Source organism: Haemaphysalis longicornis, unplaced genomic scaffold (genome assembly GCF_048455015.1).
Source record: "Haemaphysalis longicornis isolate Haplotype H1 unplaced genomic scaffold, Haemaphysalis longicornis Haplotype H1 scaffold_12, whole genome shotgun sequence".
Taxonomy (NCBI): Eukaryota; Metazoa; Arthropoda; class Arachnida; order Ixodida; family Ixodidae; genus Haemaphysalis; species Haemaphysalis longicornis.
The window spans coordinates 91,419,281-91,445,999 of NW_027526225.1; the positions used below are offsets into that span (position 1 = coordinate 91,419,281).

Here is a 26,719-nt window from a genome sequence, read left to right on the forward strand (position 1 = left end):
TGCTGCATCGCGTTTGCGTCTCCTCTTTGTCTGTCCTCCGCACGAACAAACGCCGAAGCCTCAATACAAAAATATGGCTAGGGAGTTCCCGGGAATCAAACCCGGGAATAGAAACCGTGAACCGAAACCAGAAACCGAAATCGGGAACCGAAACCGGAAACGGATCTAGGAACCGAAACTGGGAACCCAAACTGGGCTGGAAACCGAAATCAAAACAGGGTATCGAAACCGGAAACCGAAACCGGGGTCATAACCGGGTATCAAAACCGGGTATAGAAACCGAAAACCGAAACCGGGGTTGAAACCGGGTATCAAAACCAGAAGCCGAAACCGGAAATCGAAACCGGGAATCGAAACCGGCAGCTAATCACTGAGGCCCGAGGGGTACGGGGTTAGCAAGGGCGGGGAACAATAACTTGTGCAGCCAATTGGGAAGAAAAAAATATGCGCTTCCCATGGCCGTAACAACGTGGCTCCCTGGTGTTATGACACCGCCGTCTATCCTATTGAGATACCATCGCACTCCGGGCGCACAGCATTTCCTTTGGGTTCGCGGGCGTTGGCTTTGGACTTGGCCGCGGGTTAGCGTGCACTAACGCGGTCTATTTTGGGAAGAGATGTGAAAGCCTGCGGACAAAACGATCCAGGCCGGCCATTCACGGAGAAATTTCAGCGGCAAGTTCGGAAATCCGTGTGAGTTGCAACAGCAGGCTCTCCGACGAAGGGAGAGGAGGGGCCGCCAGCTCTGCTGCTTCTCCAGCCGTACACCACTAGTGCAAGTTGCGCAAATTCTTTTTCTTTCGCTATATTGTTTCTTCGTCCTTTGATGCGCATTACAGCGACAGCCGGACTGGCCGCAATTCCTACGAGAGCTTACCCAGAGTCAGGGCTCTCCTCCTGTTCCACGCAAGTGCACGTACAGGTGCCGTCACGAGTCTCGAACTATTTGTCTTACTGGCTTTATGACAGCCATTACCGGTTCGCAGGAAGCTTATAAGTGCAGATCACTTTAGGGGCTCGCCTTGTCGTCGTAATTCGCTCGCTGGACCCAAGTAGGGCCACACGGCGTTCCGTCATCGCGGCGTAACCAAGAGTCTTCGAAAGCCAAGCGGTTTATATAGCCATAAGTAGAGACCGGAACTTTAGGCACGAAAAATCCAGGTTTTAGGCGCCTATAATAGGCACTGAGAAGTGCCATTGAGGCATATATAGACAACAAATTCACTCGATAAGGCATATATAGGCTCAATTCCAATTTGCTTCAGAAGCATATTTTAGCACAAATTTTTGACTTGCAGTGAAACCGCGGACAAATAATGTGCAGCGGGAAAGTAGTTTTATTTTCTTCCGGTAAACAAGCAGCACAAGAGTTCATATTTCAAAATTTACGCGAAATCTGCGGTGATTCAACACCAAAACAAATAATTGAAGGCCATGGAAAACCACACCAATTTCAATGGTTTGCTACTTGAAGTTGTACCCCCTTTCAGTCGATAATTGCGTGCGAAAAAACAACGCTCCGCCTACATTAAAGTTGGCGGAGCGTTCTTGTACTTCGGGATGCTCCATGATCTAATTCCACCTGGAATATCACAATTTTGGCTGCTCAGAACATTCGAAAGTTATTTAACTTTGTGGAATCCAGACATTTTATGTCAGGCAGATTTAATCAACCGATCCTTCGGGGATGGTGGCAAATCTGTCCTGAACCTCTCAAATGAACTTAGAATTCTTAGAGTGGCGCCAACACTCTCTGCTGCTGAAATGCTTTCTGCTAAGAGTGCGAAATAAGCACTCGAATGTGCCATGTCACGTTTAACTGTATGGGGCAAATACTTTCGGCTGCGACGCTTTTGTCCGTTGCACAGTTATTGATAGAAACCTGAGTGTTTTTGGTGTAGTTTTCTGCCCTCAGCCGAGTTCCTGAAGGTGTAACAATGAGCTCTGGTGGAAGAGGCACAATCGGTAACTGCCCCTTAAAGACATAACTGTGCGTGGAAGAATGATCTTTACTGCAACTTGTTATTCATTGACGGAGCAGAACGACCTCCTAAGCTCTTCACAACACTGATTAGTCCCATGGATAGTAGAGGGAAGTGCAATAATTCTGTACAAATTACAGAGCTATTCTGTTCTGCAGAAGGGTATGACCAGTGAAGCTGCCGGAATAACACCATTCAGTAACTATGCTCCATACACCGATTATCAATATTAGACAGCGCGCAAGTTTCTTCGGAACTAATTCCCGTAATACTAAGTTTCCAAATGCCCTTAAAGACTACTCAGACGTGGCAGATGACGGGTGTCACGACTAGACTACTTGTAAAGTGCTGAGATCCCCCTTCCTAAGCTCCGTTTCTCATTCCTTCTTCGTGGTACACGCACTGCATCTAGCCAGACGGCGGTGCACCCATTATCGGCGGCTCACAGTGCACGTGTTCGTGGCATCACCTTAAAACTTTGGTGTCTAAGATTTTCACGTACTTTCCTCCAGCAGGTGTCTTTGAGCTTGAGCGGCATGTACGTGGCTGTGTGGCGTTTATTTTTCGTTTGCTGTCTTTTTATTCTGTTAGCTATAGATAGGGCACGTGGGCAGAAGTTTTCCTTGTTGGTCCGTGGACAGAGCTCGTCAGAAGGACATAGAACAAAAGAGTTCGCGCGGACCGGGGTGTCGTCGGTGAGCTTGGCTCCGGTGTCGCTGTGCACGGATTTCTGGCAGCTCGGCCGAGGTGGCAAGTTCCAGGTGGTGTTGGCTTGGGCACGGACGGTTTGGGCTTTTTGCGGGTTTGGTACGGCTCGTGCATTTTTGTCGCAAACGGTGTGAAGCAAACACCCTGTTGCGAGCTGCTGAAGCGAGGACAGTCTCTGCAGAACATCGACTAAAAAAATCCAAGAAAAGGCATATATAACACAAAAAAGGCATTTTTAGGCTACAAAAATCCCATATAGTCAAAATAGGCACTATAGGCACAATAAACTATTGCTTAAAAATGCTCCCCTTTCTTTAGTTCGTGCTTATATGTTAAATAGGCTTGATACGGACTGAAGGAAAAAATAGGCATTTTGCCTAAAGTTCCGGTCTCTAGTCATAAAAGCGTTCGAAACTCATGAACCGCTGGCGCTTGTCATGCATTTCCCCGTTGTTTGGCGCAAAGAAAAGTTTAGGTACATTTGAGGCAAAATATACGTAATTAACCGACAGCGCGCCCGCATCCATTTAGTTAGGAACGCTGCTTGGGTTAGTAAGCGAAAAAAGTGGCAGGGCAACGCCGGCACGTGCGGGAGGAAAAACAAGCTCAAAAAGAACAGTACTCCCGCTGGCGCAGCTTCAGGCAGGGGGGGGGGGGGGGGGGTGAGACCTGCGAAGGCGGGAAATTTGAATTGCATTGGACCAACCTCCGTTGAATTCATCAGGAGAGGAATGAGACAGGGCAGCGAAGAGCGTGATGGATGGTAAGAGTGGGCGGATAATGGCGCCACAGCCCATTATGGTGAATCACTGCTCTGCAATTCCGACAGCTTTCACATTGAGTGGAACGTATTTATTTTTTTTTATTATGGAGAACTCCTTTAAACGACACCAATGCAGCCAGGAAATTTCGGAATGAAGAAATTTCTGCAAATTTACGACGCCGTGTTCCAACTACTTCTGACGGCACCTGTACGTCACGGGGGACGCATCGGGCTTATTCTTGTTCCATTCTAGTACGGTGCCGGGTTAGAGCTATGTTTAACGCACTTGGCTGCAGCGCCGGCGACCTGGGTTTAAATCCCACGTGAACCCCAAAAATGTTCTTATTTTCTGTTTACGGCGGCGGGCCTTTTGGTAACATTCGTGTTGAATACGCCAACTCGTGTTTGATGAGACATCCAAGGCCTTTGCCCTAATAATGTACAGTCGACTCTGGATAATTCGAAGCCGCCTAATTGGAATTGTCGTTTGATTGGAAGCGATGTGCTGGAACCGGCAGTGTTACATGCAATCCAACGGGAGAAATCGATCGATAATTCCAAGCTAAAACCCATCACATCGGTGGATTGGAAGTTATCTCGGATAAAAAGCATGGAAGTGACCGTCCTTTCTCGATAAAATTCAAATTTTCAAACGCAACAAGAGCGCCGTGTTCTGAACTGATTTCCTCTCCATCGCAACGGAGGCAGCGCACACTTGATGCCAGCTGAGACTCGCTCCAGCGTATGTATTCCTCTTTTAAGAGTTCCTCAACCTATTTAACAGCACTGCTGTTTACGCTTGAGCTTGGTTCGTCGGCGTTCGCAAAAAAGAAAAAAATACTGAGCGCACGTGAGTGTGCTCCTCGTGTGGGGCGCCCGGCGTCATTCAGGCTTGCGCGTAGGCTTGCCACACGTGAGAAGTTCGCCAAAAATACCAAGAAATATATCTAGTGTACGCAAGCGTGAGCCTCGTGAGGAGCGCCGAGTGTCGTCCAGGCTTGCGCGTGGGCTTGCCACACGTGAGAAGTTCGCCAAAAATACCAAGAAATATATCGAGTGTACGCAAGCGTGAGCCTCGTGAGGAGCGCCGAGTGTCGTCCAGGCTTGCGCGTGGGCTTGCCACACGTGAGAAGTTCGCCAAAAATACCAAGAAATATATCGAGTGTACGCAAGCGTGAGCCTCGTGAGGAGCGCCGAGTGTCGTCCAGGCTTGCGCGTGGGCTTGCCACACGTGAGAAGTTCGCCAAAAATACCAAGAAATATATCTAGTGTACGCAAGCGTGAGCCTCGTGAGGAGCGCCCAGTGTCGTCCAGGCTTGCGCGTGGGCTTGCCACACGTGAGAAGTTCGCCAAAAATACCAAGAAATATATCGAGTGTACGCAAGCGTGAGCCTCGTGAGGAGCGCCCAGTGTCGTCCAGGCTTGCGCGTGGGCTTGCCACACGTGAGAAGTTCGCCAAAAATACCAAGAAATATATCGAGTGTACGCAAGCGTGAGCCTCGTGAGGAGCGCCGAGTGTCGTCCAGGCTTGCGCGTGGGCTTGCCACACGTGAGAAGTTCGCCAAAAATACCAAGAAATATATCGAGTGTACGCAAGCGTGAGCCTCGTGAGGAGCGCCGAGTGTCGTCCAGGCTTGCGCGTGGGCTTGCCACACGTGAGAAGTTCGCCAAAAATACCAAGAAATATATCTAGTGTACGCAAGCGTGAGCCTCGTGAGGAGCGCCGAGTGTCGTCCAGGCTTGCGCGTGGGCTTGCCACACGTGAGAAGTTCGCCAAAAATACCAAGAAATATATCGAGTGTACGCAAGCGTGAGCCTCGTGAGGAGCGCCGAGTGTCGTCCAGGCTTGCGCGTGGGCTTGCCACACGTGAGAAGTTCGCCAAAAATACCAAGAAATATATCGAGTGTACGCAAGCGTGAGCCTCGTGAGGAGCGCCGAGTGTCGTCCAGGCTTGCGCGTGGGCTTGCCACACGTGAGAAGTTCGCCAAAAATACCAAGAAATATATCGAGTGTACGCAAGCGTGAGCCTCGTGAGGAGCGCCCAGTGTCGTCCAGGCTTGCGCGTGGGCTTGCCACACGTGAGAAGTTCGCCAAAAATACCAAGAAATATATCTAGTGTACGCAAGCGTGAGCCTCGTGAGGAGCGCCGAGTGTCGTCCAGGCTTGCGCGTGGGCTTGCCACACGTGAGAAGTTCGCCAAAAATACCAAGAAATATATCGAGTGTACGCAAGCGTGAGCCTCGTGAGGAGCGCCGAGTGTCGTCCAGGCTTGCGCGTGGGCTTGCCACACGTGAGAAGTTCGCCAAAAATACCAAGAAATATATCGAGTGTACGCAAGCGTGAGCCTCGTGAGGAGCGCCGAGTGTCGTCCAGGCTTGCGCGTGGGCTTGCCACACGTGAGAAGTTCGCCAAAAATACCAAGAAATATATCGAGTGTACGCAAGCGTGAGCCTCGTGAGGAGCGCCGAGTGTCGTCCAGGCTTGCGCGTGGGCTTGCCACACGTGAGAAGTTCGCCAAAAATACCAAGAAATATATCGAGTGTACGCAAGCGTGAGCCTCGTGAGGAGCGCCGAGTGTCGTCCAGGCTTGCGCGTGGGCTTGCCACACGTGAGAAGTTCGCCAAAAATACCAAGAAATATATCGAGTGTACGCAAGCGTGAGCCTCGTGAGGAGCGCCGAGTGTCGTCCAGGCTTGCGCGTGGGCTTGCCACACGTGAGAAGTTCGCCAAAAATACCAAGAAATATATCGAGTGTACGCAAGCGTGAGCCTCGTGAGGAGCGCCGAGTGTCGTCCAGGCTTGCGCGTGGGCTTGCCACACGTGAGAAGTTCGCCAAAAATACCAAGAAATATATCGAGTGTACGCAAGCGTGAGCCTCGTGAGGAGCGCCGAGTGTCGTCCAGGCTTGCGCGTGGGCTTGCCACACGTGAGAAGTTCGCCAAAAATACCAAGAAATATATCGAGTGTACGCAAGCGTGAGCCTCGTGAGGAGCGCCGAGTGTCGTCCAGGCTTGCGCGTGGGCTTGCCACACGTGAGAAGTTCGCCAAAAATACCAAGAAATATATCGAGTGTACGCAAGCGTGAGCCTCGTGAGGAGCGCCGAGTGTCGTCCAGGCTTGCGCGTGGGCTTGCCACACGTGAGAAGTTCGCCAAAAATACCAAGAAATATATCGAGTGTACGCAAGCGTGAGCCTCGTGAGGAGCGCCGAGTGTCGTCCAGGCTTGCGCGTGGGCTTGCCACACGTGAGAAGTTCGCCAAAAATACCAAGAAATATATCGAGTGTACGCAAGCGTGAGCCTCGTGAGGAGCGCCGAGTGTCGTCCAGGCTTGCGCGTGGGCTTGCCACACGTGAGAAGTTCGCCAAAAATACCAAGAAATATATCGAGTGTACGCAAGCGTGAGCCTCGTGAGGAGCGCCCAGTGTCGTCCAGGCTTGCGCGTGGGCTTGCCACACGTGAGAAGTTCGCCAAAAATACCAAGAAATATATCTAGTGTACGCAAGCGTGAGCCTCGTGAGGAGCGCCCAGTGTCGTCCAGGCTTGCCCGTGGGCTTGCCACACGTGAGAAGTTCGCCAAAAATACCAAGAAATATATCGAGTGTACGCAAGCGTGAGCCTCGTGAGGAGCGCCCAGTGTCGTCCAGGCTTGCGCGTGGGCTTGCCACACGTGAGAAGTTCGCCAAAAATACCAAGAAATATATCGAGTGTACGCAAGCGTGAGCCTCGTGAGGAGCGCCGAGTGTCGTCCAGGCTTGCGCGTGGGCTTGCCACACGTGAGAAGTTCGCCAAAAATACCAAGAAATATATCGAGTGTACGCAAGCGTGAGCCTCGTGAGGAGCGCCGAGTGTCGTCCAGGCTTGCGCGTGGGCTTGCCACACGTGAGAAGTTCGCCAAAAATACCAAGAAATATATCGAGTGTACGCAAGCGTGAGCCTCGTGAGGAGCGCCCAGTGTCGTCCAGGCTTGCGCGTGGGCTTGCCACACGTGAGAAGTTCGCCAAAAATACCAAGAAATATATCTAGTGTACGCAAGCGTGAGCCTCGTGAGGAGCGCCCAGTGTCGTCCAGGCTTGCGCGTGGGCTTGCCACACGTGAGAAGTTCGCCAAAAATACCAAGAAATATATCGAGTGTACGCAAGCGTGAGCCTCGTGAGGAGCGCCGAGTGTCGTCCAGGCTTGCGCGTGGGCTTGCCACACGTGAGAAGTTCGCCAAAAATACCAAGAAATATATCGAGTGTACGCAAGCGTGAGCCTCGTGAGGAGCGCCCAGTGTCGTCCAGGCTTGCGCGTGGGCTTGCCACACGTGAGAAGTTCGCCAAAAATACCAAGAAATATATCGAGTGTACGCAAGCGTGAGCCTCGTGAGGAGCGCCGAGTGTCGTCCAGGCTTGCGCGTGGGCTTGCCACACGTGAGAAGTTCGCCAAAAATACCAAGAAATATATCGAGTGTACGCAAGCGTGAGCCTCGTGAGGAGCGCCGAGTGTCGTCCAGGCTTGCGCGTGGGCTTGCCACACGTGAGAAGTTCGCCAAAAATACCAAGAAATATATCGAGTGTACGCAAGCGTGAGCCTCGTGAGGAGCGCCGAGTGTCGTCCAGGCTTGCGCGTGGGCTTGCCACACGTGAGAAGTTCGCCAAAAATACCAAGAAATATATCGAGTGTACGCAAGCGTGAGCCTCGTGAGGAGCGCCCAGTGTCGTCCAGGCTTGCGCGTGGGCTTGCCACACGTGAGAAGTTCGCCAAAAATACCAAGAAATATATCGAGTGTACGCAAGCGTGAGCCTCGTGAGGAGCGCCCAGTGTCGTCCAGGCTTGCGCGTGGGCTTGCCACACGTGAGAAGTTCGCCAAAAATACCAAGAAATATATCGAGTGTACGCAAGCGTGAGCCTCGTGAGGAGCGCCCAGTGTCGTCCAGGCTTGCGCGTGGGCTTGCCACACGTGAGAAGTTCGCCAAAAATACCAAGAAATATATCGAGTGTACGCAAGCGTGAGCCTCGTGAGGAGCGCCCAGTGTCGTCCAGGCTTGCGCGTGGGCTTGCCACACGTGAGAAGTTCGCCAAAAATACCAAGAAATATATCTAGTGTACGCAAGCGTGAGCCTCGTGAGGAGCGCCGAGTGTCGTCCAGGCTTGCGCGTGGGCTTGCCACACGTGAGAAGTTCGCCAAAAATACCAAGAAATATATCGAGTGTACGCAAGCGTGAGCCTCGTGAGGAGCGCCGAGTGTCGTCCAGGCTTGCGCGTGGGCTTGCCACACGTGAGAAGTTCGCCAAAAATACCAAGAAATATATCGAGTGTACGCAAGCGTGAGCCTCGTGAGGAGCGCCGAGTGTCGTCCAGGCTTGCGCGTGGGCTTGCCACACGTGAGAAGTTCGCCAAAAATACCAAGAAATATATCTAGTGTACGCAAGCGTGAGCCTCGTGAGGAGCGCCCAGTGTCGTCCAGGCTTGCGCGTGGGCTTGCCACACGTGAGAAGTTCGCCAAAAATACCAAGAAATATATCTAGTGTACGCAAGCGTGAGCCTCGTGAGGAGCGCCCAGTGTCGTCCAGGCTTGCGCGTGGGCTTGCCACACGTGAGAAGTTCGCCAAAAATACCAAGAAATATATCTAGTGTACGCAAGCGTGAGCCTCGTGAGGAGCGCCCAGTGTCGTCCAGGCTTGCGCGTGGGCTTGCCACACGTGAGAAGTTCGCCAAAAATACCAAGAAATATATCGAGTGTACGCAAGCGTGAGCCTCGTGAGGAGCGCCGAGTGTCGTCCAGGCTTGCGCGTGGGCTTGCCACACGTGAGAAGTTCGCCAAAAATACCAAGAAATATATCGAGTGTACGCAAGCGTGAGCCTCGTGAGGAGCGCCGAGTGTCGTCCAGGCTTGCGCGTGGGCTTGCCACACGTGAGAAGTTCGCCAAAAATACCAAGAAATATATCGAGTGTACGCAAGCGTGAGCCTCGTGAGGAGCGCCGAGTGTCGTCCAGGCTTGCGCGTGGGCTTGCCACACGTGAGAAGTTCGCCAGAAATACCAAGAAATATATCGAGTGTACGCAAGCGTGAGCCTCGTGAGGAGCGCCGAGTGTCGTCCAGGCTTGCGCGTGGGCTTGCCACACGTGAGAAGTTCGCCAAAAATACCAAGAAATATATCGAGTGTACGCAAGCGTGAGCCTCGTGAGGAGCGCCCAGTGTCGTCCAGGCTTGCGCGTGGGCTTGCCACACGTGAGAAGTTCGCCAAAAATACCAAGAAATATATCGAGTGTACGCAAGCGTGAGCCTCGTGAGGAGCGCCGAGTGTCGTCCAGGCTTGCGCGTGGGCTTGCCACACGTGAGAAGTTCGCCAAAAATACCAAGAAATATATCGAGTGTACGCAAGCGTGAGCCTCGTGAGGAGCGCCGAGTGTCGTCCAGGCTTGCGCGTGGGCTTGCCACACGTGAGAAGTTCGCCAAAAATACCAAGAAATATATCGAGTGTACGCAAGCGTGAGCCTCGTGAGGAGCGCCCAGTGTCGTCCAGGCTTGCGCGTGGGCTTGCCACACGTGAGAAGTTCGCCAAAAATACCAAGAAATATATCGAGTGTACGCAAGCGTGAGCCTCGTGAGGAGCGCCGAGTGTCGTCCAGGCTTGCGCGTGGGCTTGCCACACGTGAGAAGTTCGCCAAAAATACCAAGAAATATATCGAGTGTACGCAAGCGTGAGCCTCGTGAGGAGCGCCCAGTGTCGTCCAGGCTTGCGCGTGGGCTTGCCACACGTGAGAAGTTCGCCAAAAATACCAAGAAATATATCTAGTGTACGCAAGCGTGAGCCTCGTGAGGAGCGCCCAGTGTCGTCCAGGCTTGCGCGTGGGCTTGCCACACGTGAGAAGTTCGCCAAAAATACCAAGAAATATATCGAGTGTACGCAAGCGTGAGCCTCGTGAGGAGCGCCGAGTGTCGTCCAGGCTTGCGCGTGGGCTTGCCACACGTGAGAAGTTCGCCAAAAATACCAAGAAATATATCGAGTGTACGCAAGCGTGAGCCTCGTGAGGAGCGCCGAGTGTCGTCCAGGCTTGCGCGTGGGCTTGCCACACGTGAGAAGTTCGCCAAAAATACCAAGAAATATATCTAGTGTACGCAAGCGTGAGCCTCGTGAGGAGCGCCCAGTGTCGTCCAGGCTTGCGCGTGGGCTTGCCACACGTGAGAAGTTCGCCAAAAATACCAAGAAATATATCGAGTGTACGCAAGCGTGAGCCTCGTGAGGAGCGCCGAGTGTCGTCCAGGCTTGCGCGTGGGCTTGCCACACGTGAGAAGTTCGCCAAAAATACCAAGAAATATATCTAGTGTACGCAAGCGTGAGCCTCGTGAGGAGCGCCCAGTGTCGTCCAGGCTTGCGCGTGGGCTTGCCACACGTGAGAAGTTCGCCAAAAATACCAAGAAATATATCGAGTGTACGCAAGCGTGAGCCTCGTGAGGAGCGCCGAGTGTCGTCCAGGCTTGCGCGTGGGCTTGCCACACGTGAGAAGTTCGCCAAAAATACCAAGAAATATATCGAGTGTACGCAAGCGTGAGCCTCGTGAGGAGCGCCGAGTGTCGTCCAGGCTTGCGCGTGGGCTTGCCACACGTGAGAAGTTCGCCAAAAATACCAAGAAATATATCGAGTGTACGCAAGCGTGAGCCTCGTGAGGAGCGCCCAGTGTCGTCCAGGCTTGCGCGTGGGCTTGCCACACGTGAGAAGTTCGCCAAAAATACCAAGAAATATATCGAGTGTACGCAAGCGTGAGCCTCGTGAGGAGCGCCGAGTGTCGTCCAGGCTTGCGCGTGGGCTTGCCACACGTGAGAAGTTCGCCAAAAATACCAAGAAATATATCGAGTGTACGCAAGCGTGAGCCTCGTGAGGAGCGCCGAGTGTCGTCCAGGCTTGCGCGTGGGCTTGCCACACGTGAGAAGTTCACCAAAAATACCAAGAAATATATCGAGTGTACGCAAGCGTGAGCCTCGTGAGGAGCGCCCAGTGTCGTCCAGGCTTGCGCGTGGGCTTGCCACACGTGAGAAGTTCGCCAAAAATACCAAGAAATATATCGAGTGTACGCAAGCGTGAGCCTCGTGAGGAGCGCCGAGTGTCGTCCAGGCTTGCGCGTGGGCTTGCCACACGTGAGAAGTTCGCCAAAAATACCAAGAAATATATCGAGTGTACGCAAGCGTGAGCCTCGTGAGGAGCGCCGAGTGTCGTCCAGGCTTGCGCGTGGGCTTGCCACACGTGAGAAGTTCGCCAAAAATACCAAGAAATATATCGAGTGTACGCAAGCGTGAGCCTCGTGAGGAGCGCCCAGTGTCGTCCAGGCTTGCGCGTGGGCTTGCCACACGTGAGAAGTTCGCCAAAAATACCAAGAAATATATCTAGTGTACGCAAGCGTGAGCCTCGTGAGGAGCGCCGAGTGTCGTCCAGGCTTGCGCGTGGGCTTGCCACACGTGAGAAGTTCGCCAAAAATACCAAGAAATATATCGAGTGTACGCAAGCGTGAGCCTCGTGAGGAGCGCCGAGTGTCGTCCAGGCTTGCGCGTGGGCTTGCCACACGTGAGAAGTTCGCCAAAAATACCAAGAAATATATCGAGTGTACGCAAGCGTGAGCCTCGTGAGGAGCGCCGAGTGTCGTCCAGGCTTGCGCGTGGGCTTGCCACACGTGAGAAGTTCGCCAAAAATACCAAGAAATATATCGAGTGTACGCAAGCGTGAGCCTCGTGAGGAGCGCCGAGTGTCGTCCAGGCTTGCGCGTGGGCTTGCCACACGTGAGAAGTTCGCCAAAAATACCAAGAAATATATCGAGTGTACGCAAGCGTGAGCCTCGTGAGGAGCGCCGAGTGTCGTCCAGGCTTGCGCGTGGGCTTGCCACACGTGAGAAGTTCGCCAAAAATACCAAGAAATATATCGAGTGTACGCAAGCGTGAGCCTCGTGAGGAGCGCCGAGTGTCGTCCAGGCTTGCGCGTGGGCTTGCCACACGTGAGAAGTTCGCCAAAAATACCAAGAAATATATCGAGTGTACGCAAGCGTGAGCCTCGTGAGGAGCGCCCAGTGTCGTCCAGGCTTGCGCGTGGGCTTGCCACACGTGAGAAGTTCGCCAAAAATACCAAGAAATATATCGAGTGTACGCAAGCGTGAGCCTCGTGAGGAGCGCCCAGTGTCGTCCAGGCTTGCGCGTGGGCTTGCCACACGTGAGAAGTTCGCCAAAAATACCAAGAAATATATCGAGTGTACGCAAGCGTGAGCCTCGTGAGGAGCGCCCAGTGTCGTCCAGGCTTGCGCGTGGGCTTGCCACACGTGAGAAGTTCGCCAAAAATACCAAGAAATATATCGAGTGTACGCAAGCGTGAGCCTCGTGAGGAGCGCCGAGTGTCGTCCAGGCTTGCGCGTGGGCTTGCCACACGTGAGAAGTTCGCCAAAAATACCAAGAAATATATCGAGTGTACGCAAGCGTGAGCCTCGTGAGGAGCGCCGAGTGTCGTCCAGGCTTGCGCGTGGGCTTGCCACACGTGAGAAGTTCGCCAAAAATACCAAGAAATATATCTAGTGTACGCAAGCGTGAGCCTCGTGAGGAGCGCCCAGTGTCGTCCAGGCTTGCGCGTGGGCTTGCCACACGTGAGAAGTTCGCCAAAAATACCAAGAAATATATCGAGTGTACGCAAGCGTGAGCCTCGTGAGGAGCGCCCAGTGTCGTCCAGGCTTGCGCGTGGGCTTGCCACACGTGAGAAGTTCGCCAAAAATACCAAGAAATATATCGAGTGTACGCAAGCGTGAGCCTCGTGAGGAGCGCCGAGTGTCGTCCAGGCTTGCGCGTGGGCTTGCCACACGTGAGAAGTTCGCCAAAAATACCAAGAAATATATCTAGTGTACGCAAGCGTGAGCCTCGTGAGGAGCGCCCAGTGTCGTCCAGGCTTGCGCGTGGGCTTGCCACACGTGAGACGCGCTTCGAATGAATACAGATTAACAGTGTATTTAGCTTTTGTGATCGTAAGGATATTGAATTTGTTTATGTACAGGCATGAACGCATCGCACGGCGTGGTGTGGATGTTCTTGTGCCTCTTGGCAGTGGCTAAGGGTAAGTTGTATTTTCTAAATAAATGACTGTATCTATATATACGAGCACTTGCTTAGCCGAGGGTACATTGTCGCTTCGAGATAACTACCCGTGTATGTAATCAAAGAGTACTAGGTCGACCTTATCAACGCCCATGAGCAGCTTAATTTCTTTGATAGTTCGATCAACTGGAAGTCGAGTATCCTTAGGTGTCACTGGAAGCTTTATTTACTACTTTTCCTTCTTTTTTGTGTGTAGAGACCCGTTTAGTAAGTGTGCCTCTACTCGTCTATTGTTATCTCTTGGAGAAATCCTGTGTTATACTTCCAGTAAGGCTTACTAAATTGGCAGGACGCCGCGTACCACGCGTACCCGTCGCAGTTTTTCGCGGAAGGTCCTTAGTATAGACGCAAACCTGGGACGACAAATAGAGCGACGCACAATACAGGTAAGTGCACCACAGTATTTTCGAGCGTCTTCGTGGCACTATACCGAGCAGTATACACTATCACTTGAATAGGTAGGCGCGAACTCAACCGTGCGATATTTGACAACAATGTGCAATCATGCCTGTTTTGCCAGCAATGGTGCTTCACGTGCCCTTTCATACCAAACTCGGCGTTAATGGATTTGTAAAGTTACAGCACTACGCCTTGAAGAAACATCATTATCAGGCAAAATAAATCAAATTGTCGCGGTGATTAATCACCCCCACCTGCCCCGCGTCAAGTACGTTTAAATGTAGTGTTTTAGTACTTCTGCGTGTTTACAAGTAGTCTGGGTGGCCTCATGTTTCCAGAGATCTATTATCGGTATAACACAATGATATATCGAAACACAGCCTTTTGAAACTGTGGTTTCCCCATTCTTCGTCAATGGCGTCAATTTGTTGTTGGCGTGGCCGGCCAACACTAGGTGGGTGGTTGTAGACTAGGTGGGTGGTCGTGGGTGGCCGTGGGCTTGTGGGTGGTCGTGGGTGGTCGTGGACTAGGTAAGTGGACGTGGGCTTGCAGGTGGTCGTGGGTGTTCGTCGACTAGGTGGGTGGTCGTGGGTTTGTGGGTGCTCGTGGATGTTCGTGGACTAAGTTGGTGGTTGTGGGCTTGTGGGTGGTCGTAGGTGGTCGTGGGCTTGTGGGTGGTCGTAGGTGGTCGTGGACTAGGTAAGTTGTAGGTGTTCGTGGGTGTTCGTCGACTAGGTGGGTGGTCGTGGGTTTGTGGGTGTTCGTGGATGTTCGTGGACTAAGTTGGTGGTTGTGGGCTTGTGGGTGGTCGTAGGTGGTCGTGGGCTTGTGGGTGGTCGTGGGTGTTCGTGGACTAGGTGGGTGGTCGTGGGCTTGCGTTCTGTGCTAGCTTTATTTCTTTTAGATACCTACAACATTTCTTAACTGTACACTGAACGGGATGCTGGTGTTACGATCTCGAGCCTAGCTGCCCATGAAAAGAGATACATCGTTAGTTACTCTTTCGAGGGTATTGTTAAGAGCGCTCTAATTACTAACATATACGATAGCAGGTGGTGGGCGTGTTCATACGCATGCGCTCACGCTCACAGTCCTCACTAAAGTAAGCGTGTGACACGCCGTTGTCTCGACGGTCGGGAAGGATCATAATTTCCACCACAAAACGAAACGGTTTCGTGTCATTCTAATGCGCCAATGTCTACCTTAATAGGAGTGCCAGTGTTCTTTTGTTTTGTGCCGTACGTCCGCTACACACGTTATTGAGTCCATTCCACGGTTAGTGTGGAGTCGGCTGTAATGGTGATGCTGACAACGCGTCGAGACGTATACGCATTCCAGTAGATCATGACCCATCGTCATCGTCATCAGTATTCATTGTCAAGTATGAAGGTGGGGTTAAGTTATAACTTATGTAAGTACTTACACGTGCGCATGGACAACTTTCTGCTTGGAGCCAGGTACACGTCATATTATATGATGGAACATGCAGTGAGCCCTCGTATTAATGAAGTCCTAGATACAGAAAAATCAACTTCGTTATAAGCAATATTTCTTTAAAAGCGGGAATGACTCGCTCTTTATGAACTTTTAATAAAGCGAGATTGTGAATACAGAGATTTTGTTATAACGACGGTTTACCGTAATATTTGAAGAAACCAGCAGAAGGGTTGTTCTGTTATAGGCACAGTGGCTGGCTATCAGCCCCTATCATTAAGCGCTGTCTATTTATTTGCGATAAGGATGTTTTTATGCGAGGGAATACGTGGATATATAACAGGGCGAATAATACCGACCCCACACACTTTCGTAATGTCCAAGTACTGCGCAACAAAGCAGTCCCTGATTCCTCGCAGGCTTCGGCTGGAACCACGACCTGTCGGGCCCCGTTCGGGACGCCTGTTGCCGGGACAACGACAAGTGCTGTCCTTACGGCTACCGGTGCGACCCCAAGTACAGGAACTGTGTGCGCATCAATGAGCTAGCCAGGCCGGAAGCACAGTCCACACACACGTCTGGCGGCTCGCGTGGCTCGTACCTATCCTACGCCACCGGGCGCCAGAACGTACCGAGCTCGGGTTTTTCCCTTTCGCAAGGCACGTTCCTTAGTCCAGGTAGGTCATTAGTTGTGCTGTGTGTACCTGTTAAAAAACATCTGCATCCGAGATGTCTTGTTATGCTCGTTGACAACCGACCTTGATGCCTGACAATACATTTCCACGAATGACACTGGGGCGGAAATAAGAAAAGTCGGCGGCAACTAATGGTCTAGGGAATCACAAGGCAGGAAGGGCTGGAGGGACATGGGAGAGGCATTTGTCCTGCAGCAGACACAAACACACCGATGATGATGGCGATCATGATGATGATGATGACACTGGTGGCCGAGAGAGAGGAGAGAGAGGGAGGTACTTTATTGGGCGTTCTGTGGTCTAAGGGTCTGTAGTGGCCCCCAGCAATTGTGCCCGGTGGCGACTTGGGTAGCTCTGTTGACCATAGCAGTTTGCACCTCTGGGTCTGAGCTCCCCAGCACCTCGAAAGAAGCTAGGCTATTGAAGTTTAAAGGGACACTGAAGTGATATGTAAACATTGCGGGATTACTAGCGCAAATTGTAGTCCGGAGTCCCCAGGCCATGTTTCGACCACTCTAGGCGCGTTTACGCGATTTTATTTAGTAGAAAAACTAATTAGAAAACGCTGTCCTCCTCTCTTTACGCTCGCCCATTTTCTGTGGCGTTTTCGTGTGACGTCAGGAGGGGATGAGCTGGCAATTGGCTGCGCCACGGCTGCGCTACTGCACGGCTCCCCGGCCGACAGAGTCAGTCGGCCCAGCGTTTCGTCCGCCGGCCGCCGGCGGGTCGTCGCAATCAAGGAGGTTAAAAAAAATTGCTTGGTCGCAATTCGTTCGCTTAGTTGAAACGAAGCCAGGGGCCGAATTCTCTAAAACGACGGGGCGTCGCTTTGAAGCGACGGGTTAGCACCATTGAAATGCATGTGTTCTGGGGTTGGGGCCGTCGCTTTGCGGTGCTCCTCATGAGGAGTGACCCTGAGAAAAGCACTGTGACAAGGGCACGAAGCGACAAGTGAAACGATGGGGGGCAGTGGGCGTCGCTTGGCGCCCCTGCCACACTGCTTTTCTCAGGGTCACTCCTCATGAGGAGCACCGCAAAGCGACGGCCCCAACCCCAGAACACATGCATTTCAATGGCGCTAACCCGTCGCTTCAAAGCGACGCCCCGTCGTTTTAGAGAATTTGGCCCCAGGACACGTTTGTGAATGGAAGAATGTGCCTTTCTTTACTTGGTTTGTTTGTACACTGTATCTAGCTCCAAGTCCAGGTCGCTTCACACAAGCGCTGCTCATGCGACGCTTCGCTGACTGGTACGCCAGTAGGAAAATATAAGGCCTCTTGAAGGCGGGAGAAGAGTCAGCGAAGTCAATATAGGTACTAAGGAAATAAAATCAACTGATATTTTTACCGTACAGCGTAAAACTAGGGCGCGGGAAGCACTTTTTTGCGGTGGGCGAACAAGCACAGCGGTCAGCAGCACGACTACGCATCTGCGAACGCTTTTCCGTCTACGAAATGCAATTGCTAGACGTGAGCTACTGTGGAAACTCGGGCGACGCTTACTGCACGATCGCAGTACAACAAATAGTCACCTAAGCGGCTTAAAATGCGAAAACTAAATAAAAGTGTAAACAGGTTGTACAATATATACCCTATATTAGCAAGGCATTCGCACCCCGCTCCGTGGCCTAGCGGTCTGGGGCGTTAGGAATTCACCGCAAATGTTTTGCGAGTCACGAGTTCGAATCCCCGCGGGTACGTGCTTTTTTTTTTTGTAAGTTAACTTTTTGGTTTTCCGCCGATGTTTTCTATATTGAGTTCACCTTTTTTGGGGCCGCAACGTTCATGGCTACACGAACTAGTTCACAACACGCGCGCAGGCTGGCACTGGCGCGCTAGCGAGTTCTCGTTGGCGTGCTGTTGCCATAAGCACCGACTGCTTGCAGGCAGTGGGCACAGGCCAGAATGAACAGACCCTTGGCCTGGTGCGAACACGCTTTTTACGATACAGGCATGAGGGAGGCAAGCTCCAAATATGGGGGAAAAGCGCATGACATTTGGGCGTCTGCGGGTACGCGGAGGGCGTTCATGCACTGCGTAGGTCTCGGCTAGTGAATGCTACGACTACAAGCCGACCTGGGAGGCTTATCTTGTGCATTTTACAGCCGACAACATGGCAGAAGCGCGGTAAGATGATTACTGAGATATTGAGAATGCCCATCCAACAAAGCCATTGGTTATGTTTTACAGAACCGAAACCGAAACCGAAACTTGTGTGATTGCTAACCTTGGGCATCGTCCAATCACGGCGCCCCTCCTCTCAACGTCACAGCCTTAGTTGGTGCGGCCGCCGCAAACCGCGCATGGTAGTTTTTCTTTTTTCGCGCTTTGTAAAATAATTACCGATTTGTCAACCGGATAAACGATGAAAAGTGTGCTAATTTGAGCCAGTCTACGCAGTGCAAGCAAAAACGGGAGCTTGACAAATTCACTTCAGTGTCCCTTTAACTGCGGTACGTGCCAAAAACTTTGAGGGTATAATCAACTGCCAACTAATAACTGCAGCCGGGAGTACGTCACAGCTACACTTCTCCTTCGTCCTCCTCCTCCATCCTCCTCCTCCTCCTCCTTCTTCTTCTTCTTCTTCTTCTTCTTCTTCTTCTTCCTTTGGTAATGGCACGTACCTACTGTGGGGGATTGACCATGGCTTGAGGTTTGTTTAATTGTTTAAAAAGTGTTTTTTCTTTAGAATTGGAAATTATTTGCGTATAATAAAAGAAAAACACATACACTCCTTAAAGGCGGGGCCAGATTAATGATAGTACGAATGAGCTAGCATAAAAGCTACGCTTGGCTGAGCGTCCTCTTCGCCTTCTCTCGCTTGCTACAGACGACTGTGTTTTTTGCAGAAGAGCCATCGGTGAGAGACAGGTGAACACAAATGGAGCATACACCGGTGGAAATATACTATCCACTTACTCTCAACAAATAGCTTATAATTCTGGCTCAGTTGTCGCACACGCATACACACACCGACCAAACAGTGGAGTCTTGAGCTGTCCTTGTTCGCAGACAACTGTCCCACGGGTTCGTACTGCTGGGACGTGGACACGTGCTGCATGATGCGGCACGGCTACAACAACATCTGGAGCCGAGTGGAGGCCACGTGCTGCAGCCGCAACCAGAGCCCCAATTGCCAGAGGTCGCGGGGGTGCCGGGTCACCCTGAGCGACCGGCCACCCTACAAGGGCTACCGGGAGACCTTCACCCGCAGGCCCGTCTACTACGGCGCCGCCCTGCCGGCCGCCCTTCCTTCAACCGCGGTCCTCTTTCTCGCGGTCTGCGCATGCGTCGTTACGGGCCCTCTCAAGGAACTGAATGCGTGAAACACACGGTTGCGAGATGACATGCAGCCGTTTGAAGAATTTGTGCCCCAACATCGTAAAGGTGGAGTTTCCACTGGAACGAAGACCTCGCCTTAGGCGTTTGCAGGCCTGGTATGACCACCCTTGGAAGCCGTATAGAGGGGAAAAGCTTGTTATGCGACAGTGTTTCTACACATTTTTTTCTTCACCTATTGGTCTTCTTTTTTGTCTTACGTTACCTTCCCCAATACTGTGTATAAAACCACGCATCGTTGTCTGGTTCCCCCTTTGCGTTCTATCTCCATAGCCGTCTTTGTAAAGACAATCAACCTTCTTGGATATCAGTGCGTGGACCCTGGTTGACGTTTCTGGGGAAGTACATATTTGCCCAAATGAGCTGGGTATTCTATGCTTAACAATTCCGGACCTCAGAACTCCCATGGTGTTATAAAGGCTGCCAAGCCGTTCTTGTTCAGGAGGAGGAGGAGGAGGAGGAGGAGGGAAGAAACGTTCATTGCTCCCATTAAATGGGAATAAAGGAGCGCAGGGTGGTTGTCGGTCATCCATGGTGGGTGGCGTCCCTAGTCCGGGATGCCATGGCCAGCTGCAGCTCGAATGGCCCTGGTCGCACCCACGTGACATGTGTGATGTCACTGCGCGCGCTATTCTTTTGAGCGCCAGCTAAAAGGGGCCCCCTGCTGCGGCTCTGTGGCCTCGATTTAGAGTACTGAGCACTGGCGGTGACGGCTTGAGTTCGAGCCCCAGCAGGTCTATCTCTTGGTATTTTTTATCGCTTAAATTTCTTAAAATAAATTTCATTTTATTTTCTAAACTCAAACTGTTTTTGTTAATAATGGCGATTTGGCATCTTTTAGATCGCTTTGGGTTTGGGGCGCAGCCAATGACCACGTTTAATTACCGTTCTGCATCACGCAAACAGACATGTCAAGTGGGTGCTCTGTACAGCGAAGCGTTTGGAAATACGCGCCCAGGTCACCAGGCCACGCTGGTTTTCTAGGAGATCGCTTGTCAGCAGGACCTCCCCCCTGACGCCTTTACACTACCACACCATGTGGTACAGGGTGTTGGGCGTCCAGAGGAGGAGTTGCAGTCGTAGCTGAAGATCATGGGGTTTATATTGGACAGCTGTGTGGCATGCGGGAATGAATTTGTCGGCAGTCTCCGGATTTGTGCGGCTTATTCTTTGGTTAGCTTCGGGTGGGGCGGCGGGTATCGTCTTCTTGATAGCTTGTAGTGCTCTAATACGTCTCTGCTGCGCTTGGGGATAAACGGGTGGTTGTCGGCAGAATGGTGATAGCGTGTGAGGGTTGAAGCCCGGGGTGAGTGGCATCGAGCTGCGGTATCTGCCGCTTCATTACCATCGAAGGACTCGTGACCTGGTGTCCAAATGATATTATGTCCAATGGAGTTTTCCGTGCTTTTGAAGCCTCATATAGTAAGCAAGTGCCATCGCTGAGATGGCACTTGCGCTTCAAAGTGCCCTTCAAAGTGCCCTTTGAAATGGCGCTTCAAAGTGCCCTTTGAAATTTATGGCAGGCCGCTTGCGAGTCGGTGATGACGGTCACCCGGCCTTGGGTATCTGGTACTGTCGTGGTGGCAAGCACGACTGCTGTCTCCTCCGCAGAGTCAGTGTCATCTGTATTGACCGTTGCTTAGCACAAGTCATCTACTTTACTGTTTAACCGCGTGCGCCCACTTGGTTCTTGTCGGGTACCTCGCAGCGTCGACGCATCTTGTTGAGCTTTCAGAAGAAAAAAAAAAAAACGCAGAGTAGAAAACTACTTTCCCAGCAGTTTGCTTAAAAGGCAGGATTATTTAATTATAAAAGCTGAAAAGACATTTGTCAGCGATCTGGGGTAGTACGCGATAGGTAAGAGCATTGCGTATGATATTCACAGCGCATTTTGTGTTGAGAAAGACTTCATCCACACCCTAAACGTTGTCTTGATCGTTGTGGCATGATCAATGTAACTCTTCTTTTGCTTGTAAATTGTAACTTCCACCCAAGTTCTGAGTAAGCGTTTTATACCTGGGTAAGCGTTTTGCATGGTGCCGATGTTGCAGCTTTCATGGTTGATTTCTAGTATCAACCATACCTGTTAGCTATAAGAAATTGTGAACGAGAAAGCTTTTTACTCAGCGTGATCCCGTTTTAAGCGTGAAGTGTTTCGGATTTATCTTGTTGTAAAATTGTACCGTCAATAAACCTTGTTTTTCCGTCATCTATATGAACCTTGAAGGTAATTCGTTGTGTGTGAGGTGTTCTGAAAACAATATTTCAATTTAAAGACTTCATGTCGTCTCAACTGGTGCCAAGCTGCAGAATCTGCAACTGCTCGTGTATGTTGAGCCAAACCACTAGCTTGTCACGAATCAATTGTGTTCGCGAGTTGCGAGTGCTGGTGTTGCGAGTGTCTTTTGCCTGTGCAAGGCTTCTGCGAAATCTTATCTATGTGGGATCAAGTATTGAATTTTGACTGTTCATAGATGACGTTTCGCCAGAGTTCGAAGTAATTGTTGAAACCCTTGAGCACTGCGCCGAAGCTTTTCTGCTCGTCAGTGGTCAGCTTGAAGGTACTGACGATGTCTTATGCCTGGGCTCCTGTAATATAGAACAGCGCGCCAACATGGCATTCTTCCGGTCGATCGTTGAGCCAAGGTATCTTCCACTGGGGCCAGTCTGACGGTGAGGGGAAGGTGAACGGGTCAAGCGCTGCTATCTGGAACGAGGCTGCGCTGCTGTTCTTGGGTAAGTCGCTCGCAAAGGTCGAAGGCAGACGGAAAGGCCCGTAGACGAGGGAGACTTGGCTGAACTATCAGGTAGACGTCCAGGGGCGGTATTCTCGTAACTGTCCCTTTTGAAAACGCCCCTTTTGCGTCCCTTTCATCGTGACGTACTTCCGGTTAAGCAGTAAGCGTTGGCAGTAGGTTTGTTCCGCTTGCGTTACGTCACTTCCGGTTGTTTGCTTTTAGCCAATCAGGGCTCGCCGAAAGGGACACGTTTGAAAGGGACGCAGAAGGGACAAAACTCGAGAATGCCGCCCCAGATGCGGTTTCAGGACGATGGTCGGTTGGCTGTGCTTATATGTCGTTCCGGCAGAGAACAGCAGCCAGCAGCACATCCCGCTTCTGACACCATAAGCATTCTTGATTGACCAGTCCTGGACGGTCCGCGGGCAGTCCGAGGACTGCCCTCGGACCGGAAGTCCCATAGGAGTACACGACGAAATCGGGAGCCGGATCGCGTCTCGTGCAGTCCGCGGACGATCCGCGACTGATAATCGAGGAGGCTCCTTGTTGGAGAGAGAGAGAGAAACATCTTTAATGAAGAAGTGAGGTCAGCCAGGCGGGGCGCCCGACTTGCTACACCAAATGGGGGTGAAGGTGTGATGAAGATTAATGAAAACTTACACATGAATACTCAAACACACAAACTCACACAAAAAGCACACACACAAGCAGGCGATATAGTCATTTGTCTGAGAGTTCATAGCTCACTGATAAGTCCAGTGCTCCGGAGGAACGTTAGGAGCACTGTTGTTGCGCGACTTGCCATGCCGGTTGTAAGCCAGGGCCCAAGGAGGTGACTCGAAGATATCTGGGCGGACGCGGGAAGGCCCAGAGAAAGCTTTGCCGTGGTACGCTCAAGTTCGTAGCGAGGACATGCGCAGAGAACGTGTTTCAGGTCCTCGCGAACTGCACAGGTAGGGCACAGAGGTGAGGAAACTCGACGTAGTTTAAAAAGGAAATGCTTAGTGTACGCCACATTCAGTCTTATTCGATGCAGGACAGCTTCATCTCGCTTGCACAGACCACTTGGCATCCGAAATCGACACTCTGGGTCTATTGTGTGCAACGGATAGTAGGTATTATTTGGGTCTGTCCACAGCAATCGCTGAGAACTCTTGGCAAGCGATGACGCCAGAGTCGCTCCGTCTCGCCTTGTGAAAGGCACTGGCGTAATAATTGGGCTGGAATGCGCTGATGCAGCAGCTCTGTCGGCTTCTTCGTTGCCAGCCACACCGCAGTGAGATGGAAGCCACTGCAGAACAACGATGTGGCGGTTGTTTATTGCCTGCGTGTGCAGGCCATTAATTTCTTGAGCAAGCTGCTCTTGCGGCAGCACCATGAGGTGCTGAAGGGCTGCTCGAGAGTCGGTGAAGATTGCCCATGCCTGAACTGGAGCAGTTAAAATGTGTTCCAATGCAGCACGTAGGGCCGTAAGTTCAGTAACCATCGACGAAGTTTTGTGACCTAGTTTTGCGGTAATTTTTGTGTGGGTTGATGGGATCCATATTCCGATGGCAGATGACGTATCCATCACTGATCCATCTGTGAAAATGTGAGTGTAATTTTGGTAGGTAGTAGAAATGTGCTCCAATGAAAAGAATTTAAGAGCAGGCAGAGGCAACTTAGCTTTGCTCTGGATGCCGGGAACGGTTAATGTTATTTTCCAGGAGGCAAATCTCCATGGTGGCTGGGTATGCTCTGGTGGGCTCTGATACACTGCTGGTAATAAGGCACGTACCTCGGCTTCCGAGTCACAAGCCAGCGGATGGTCGACAGTCCTGGTCACAAACCGCAAGCGTGCACGAAGGAGTTCTTGCTGGCAGAGAACCGTTGGAGAGAGGCGCCTACTCTCCCTGAGAGTCCCAAGGGTTGAAGTATTTTTAGGTACCCCAAGGCACACACGAAGCACTTTCGCTTGTAATCCTTCTAGTAGCCGTGAGTTCGTTTTTGTGAGAGGCTCGAGGGCAGGCAAGCTGTAGCGAAGCAATCCCTCACAGAGTGCATTGTAGAGCTTGATGAGAGACTCCACCGAGCAACCTCCCGCACTGCTGGAGATCATGCGAAAGATCGATGCGTACGCCTCAAGCTTGTGCCTCAGTTGTCGTATATGTGGGGACCACGTCATGTTCCTGTCAAAAGTCACTCCTAGAAATTTGTGGCTGTCAACGTAAGATATAGGCACGCCTCCGAGTTCAAGAAGATACCGGGAGAGATCACGCCTGGTGAAAGCTATCGCAGCAGACTTCTCCGCCGATATTTCGAGGCCACGTGCTGCCAAAAAGGTTGCCATTGAATTAATCGCCCTTTGAAGCCTTGCGCGCAAAATCCGCCGGTTGCTTCCTGAGCACCAAATGCATATATCATCAGCATAGAGAGAAATTTGAACGGATGGTGGCAAGCACTGCTCGATTCCAATTAGGGAAATGTTAAACAACGTCGGGCTTAAAATTCCTCCCTGGGGGACACCTCGACGCACAGTGTGAAGTCCAGTGTCACCATCCTTAGTAGACATGTACAGTGACCTGTCGGATAAATAATTGCAGAGCCAGGCATACATTCGGCCTTGAACTCCGACGGACTTCAAGGCTATCTGGATAGCTTCGTGCGACACAGAATCAAACGCTGCTTTAACATCGACAAACACTGCAATGGTGATGCGACTCAAGGCTTTGGCTCGCTTGACATGGCTCACGAGGGCGAGGACATTGTCAATGCTGCTCCTGCCTTTTCTGAAACCAGACATCTGCTGAGGATATATTTGTCTGTTCGTCAAGTCCCAATTGAGGCGTTGGAGCACCATTTTCTCCATAAGTTTACCGATACAACTCAGTAGAGTAATCGGTCTGTAAGAGTTGATGTCCGTGTGTACCTTTCCGGGTTTCAGAACAGGTACAACAAGACCCAATTTCCAGCTAGCCTCTAAACAACCAGACTCCCAGGAACGATTGAAAATGGCAAGTAGGAATGTTTTGGCCTTGTTGCCCAGGTGATACAGTGCTGCGTATGTAATGCCGTCAGGGCCAGGAGCCGAATCTCGGTTAACCGACCTAAGCGCAGCTAACAGTTCGGCCATTGTGAATGGAACGTCTGTGCTAGCAGCATTAGATGGTGAGGTGTCGATGCAGCGTGGACGAAGTGCTGAAGCGGTTGTTGGTGCGGAAGTGATTTTGACGCAAAATTCTTCCGCTACATTCACAACACTAACACGCCGCTTGAGGGCTATAGACTCAAAGGGACGCCGCTGTATCGGCTGAGTGCGAAGGGTTCGGATCAGGCTCCATATTCGAGAAAGAGGCTTACGAGGGTCCAGTTTGGAGCAGAATTTCTGCCATTCTCGTTTGGCCAATTTTTGTAGGTGTCTTTGAATTTGTTTCTGCACACGCCTGGAAGCGCGTATGTCTTCTGATGTCTTCGTTTTCCGAGCACGTCGTTCTGCTCTACGACGTAAGGCGCGGAGTTTTTCGTACTCAGCGTCGGCCACAGAGTGTGGTTTCGGCAGCTGTAGAACTTTGGTAGAGGCACTCCGAACACGTTTCATCTCGCATATGAGATTTTCGTACGACGTGAGAGATGGTTCCGATTCATCAATAGCAGCAGCATACATCCCCCAATTAATGCAGCTGACTTCGCGCCTTCGATGGCAACCAGAGACACCATCGAGACAAATGTACGTAGGTACATGATCACTCCCATGTGTCTCTGGCCAGCTGACGCAACGCGCATAGCGTCAGGAACATGGCGCGAGACGACGTCGACGACGACGACGATAACGATGATGCCCTTAATGCTTTTTCCCCGTACCTACAAAAGGGGATTGGACAGGGCTAAATCACTGACTTTACCTCATCACCAGCCTATCTACGCCCACGGCAGAGCAAATGCCTTTCACATTAATCACCAATTATTCCGGGACTGTGCTAACTGCGACCAATTTATTCCGCGCGCGCGCGCGCGCGCGCGTGTGTGTGTGTGTGTGTGTGTGTGTGTGTGTGTGTGTGTGTGTGTGTGTGTGTGTGTGTGTGTGTGTGTGTGTGTGTGTGTGTGTGTGTGTGTGTGTGTGTGTGTGTGCGTGCGTGCGTGCGTGCGCGCGTGTGCGTGTGCGTGGGCGTGTGTGCATGTGCGTGTAGTGTGTGTGCGTGTGTGTACACGACATTTTGCGTACACCAAATTCGCGCACCGAAAGGGTCAGCCCATACGCTCATTCGCCTCCTTTAAAGGCAGTTGTGTAGCTGCCGAGAAGCGGGGGCAGTTCAGAAAAAGAAATGCTCGCTTTATTCCGGGATCTGGCACCACACACACAGTTTTGTAGGGGAAAGCCCTGTTCTAAACAAATATACATTTAGCCTCGGAATCCTGGAGCGCAGCTCGGTGAAGATCACTTCGCATTGCCGTTAACCACAAGGACGAACATTACAGCCGTGCTTTAAATGTGTGTACCCTTCGTTTGATAAGTGCATCTGGACGAGCAGCGCCTAGCGCGGGGCAGAGGAACTTTATTCCCTTCGCACCTGCTTAG

General features: G+C 51.5%; 1 protein-coding gene across 1 annotated transcript in view; it reads left to right on the top strand.

Annotated features, from left to right (window-relative positions):
* Positions 1-21,639, top strand: part of LOC144163014 (uncharacterized) — a 77,978-nt gene extending 56,339 nt beyond the window's left edge. The window contains exons 2-4 of the mRNA XM_077693787.1: positions 13,460-13,519; positions 15,813-16,070; positions 19,100-21,639. Of these exons, the coding sequence (XP_077549913.1) occupies positions 13,462-13,519; positions 15,813-16,070; positions 19,100-19,413 (630 nt within the window). The 5' untranslated portion in view covers positions 13,460-13,461 and the 3' untranslated portion in view covers positions 19,414-21,639. The remainder of the gene's footprint in view (positions 1-13,459; positions 13,520-15,812; positions 16,071-19,099) is intronic.
* The last annotated feature ends 5,080 nt before the right edge of the window (positions 21,640-26,719 follow it).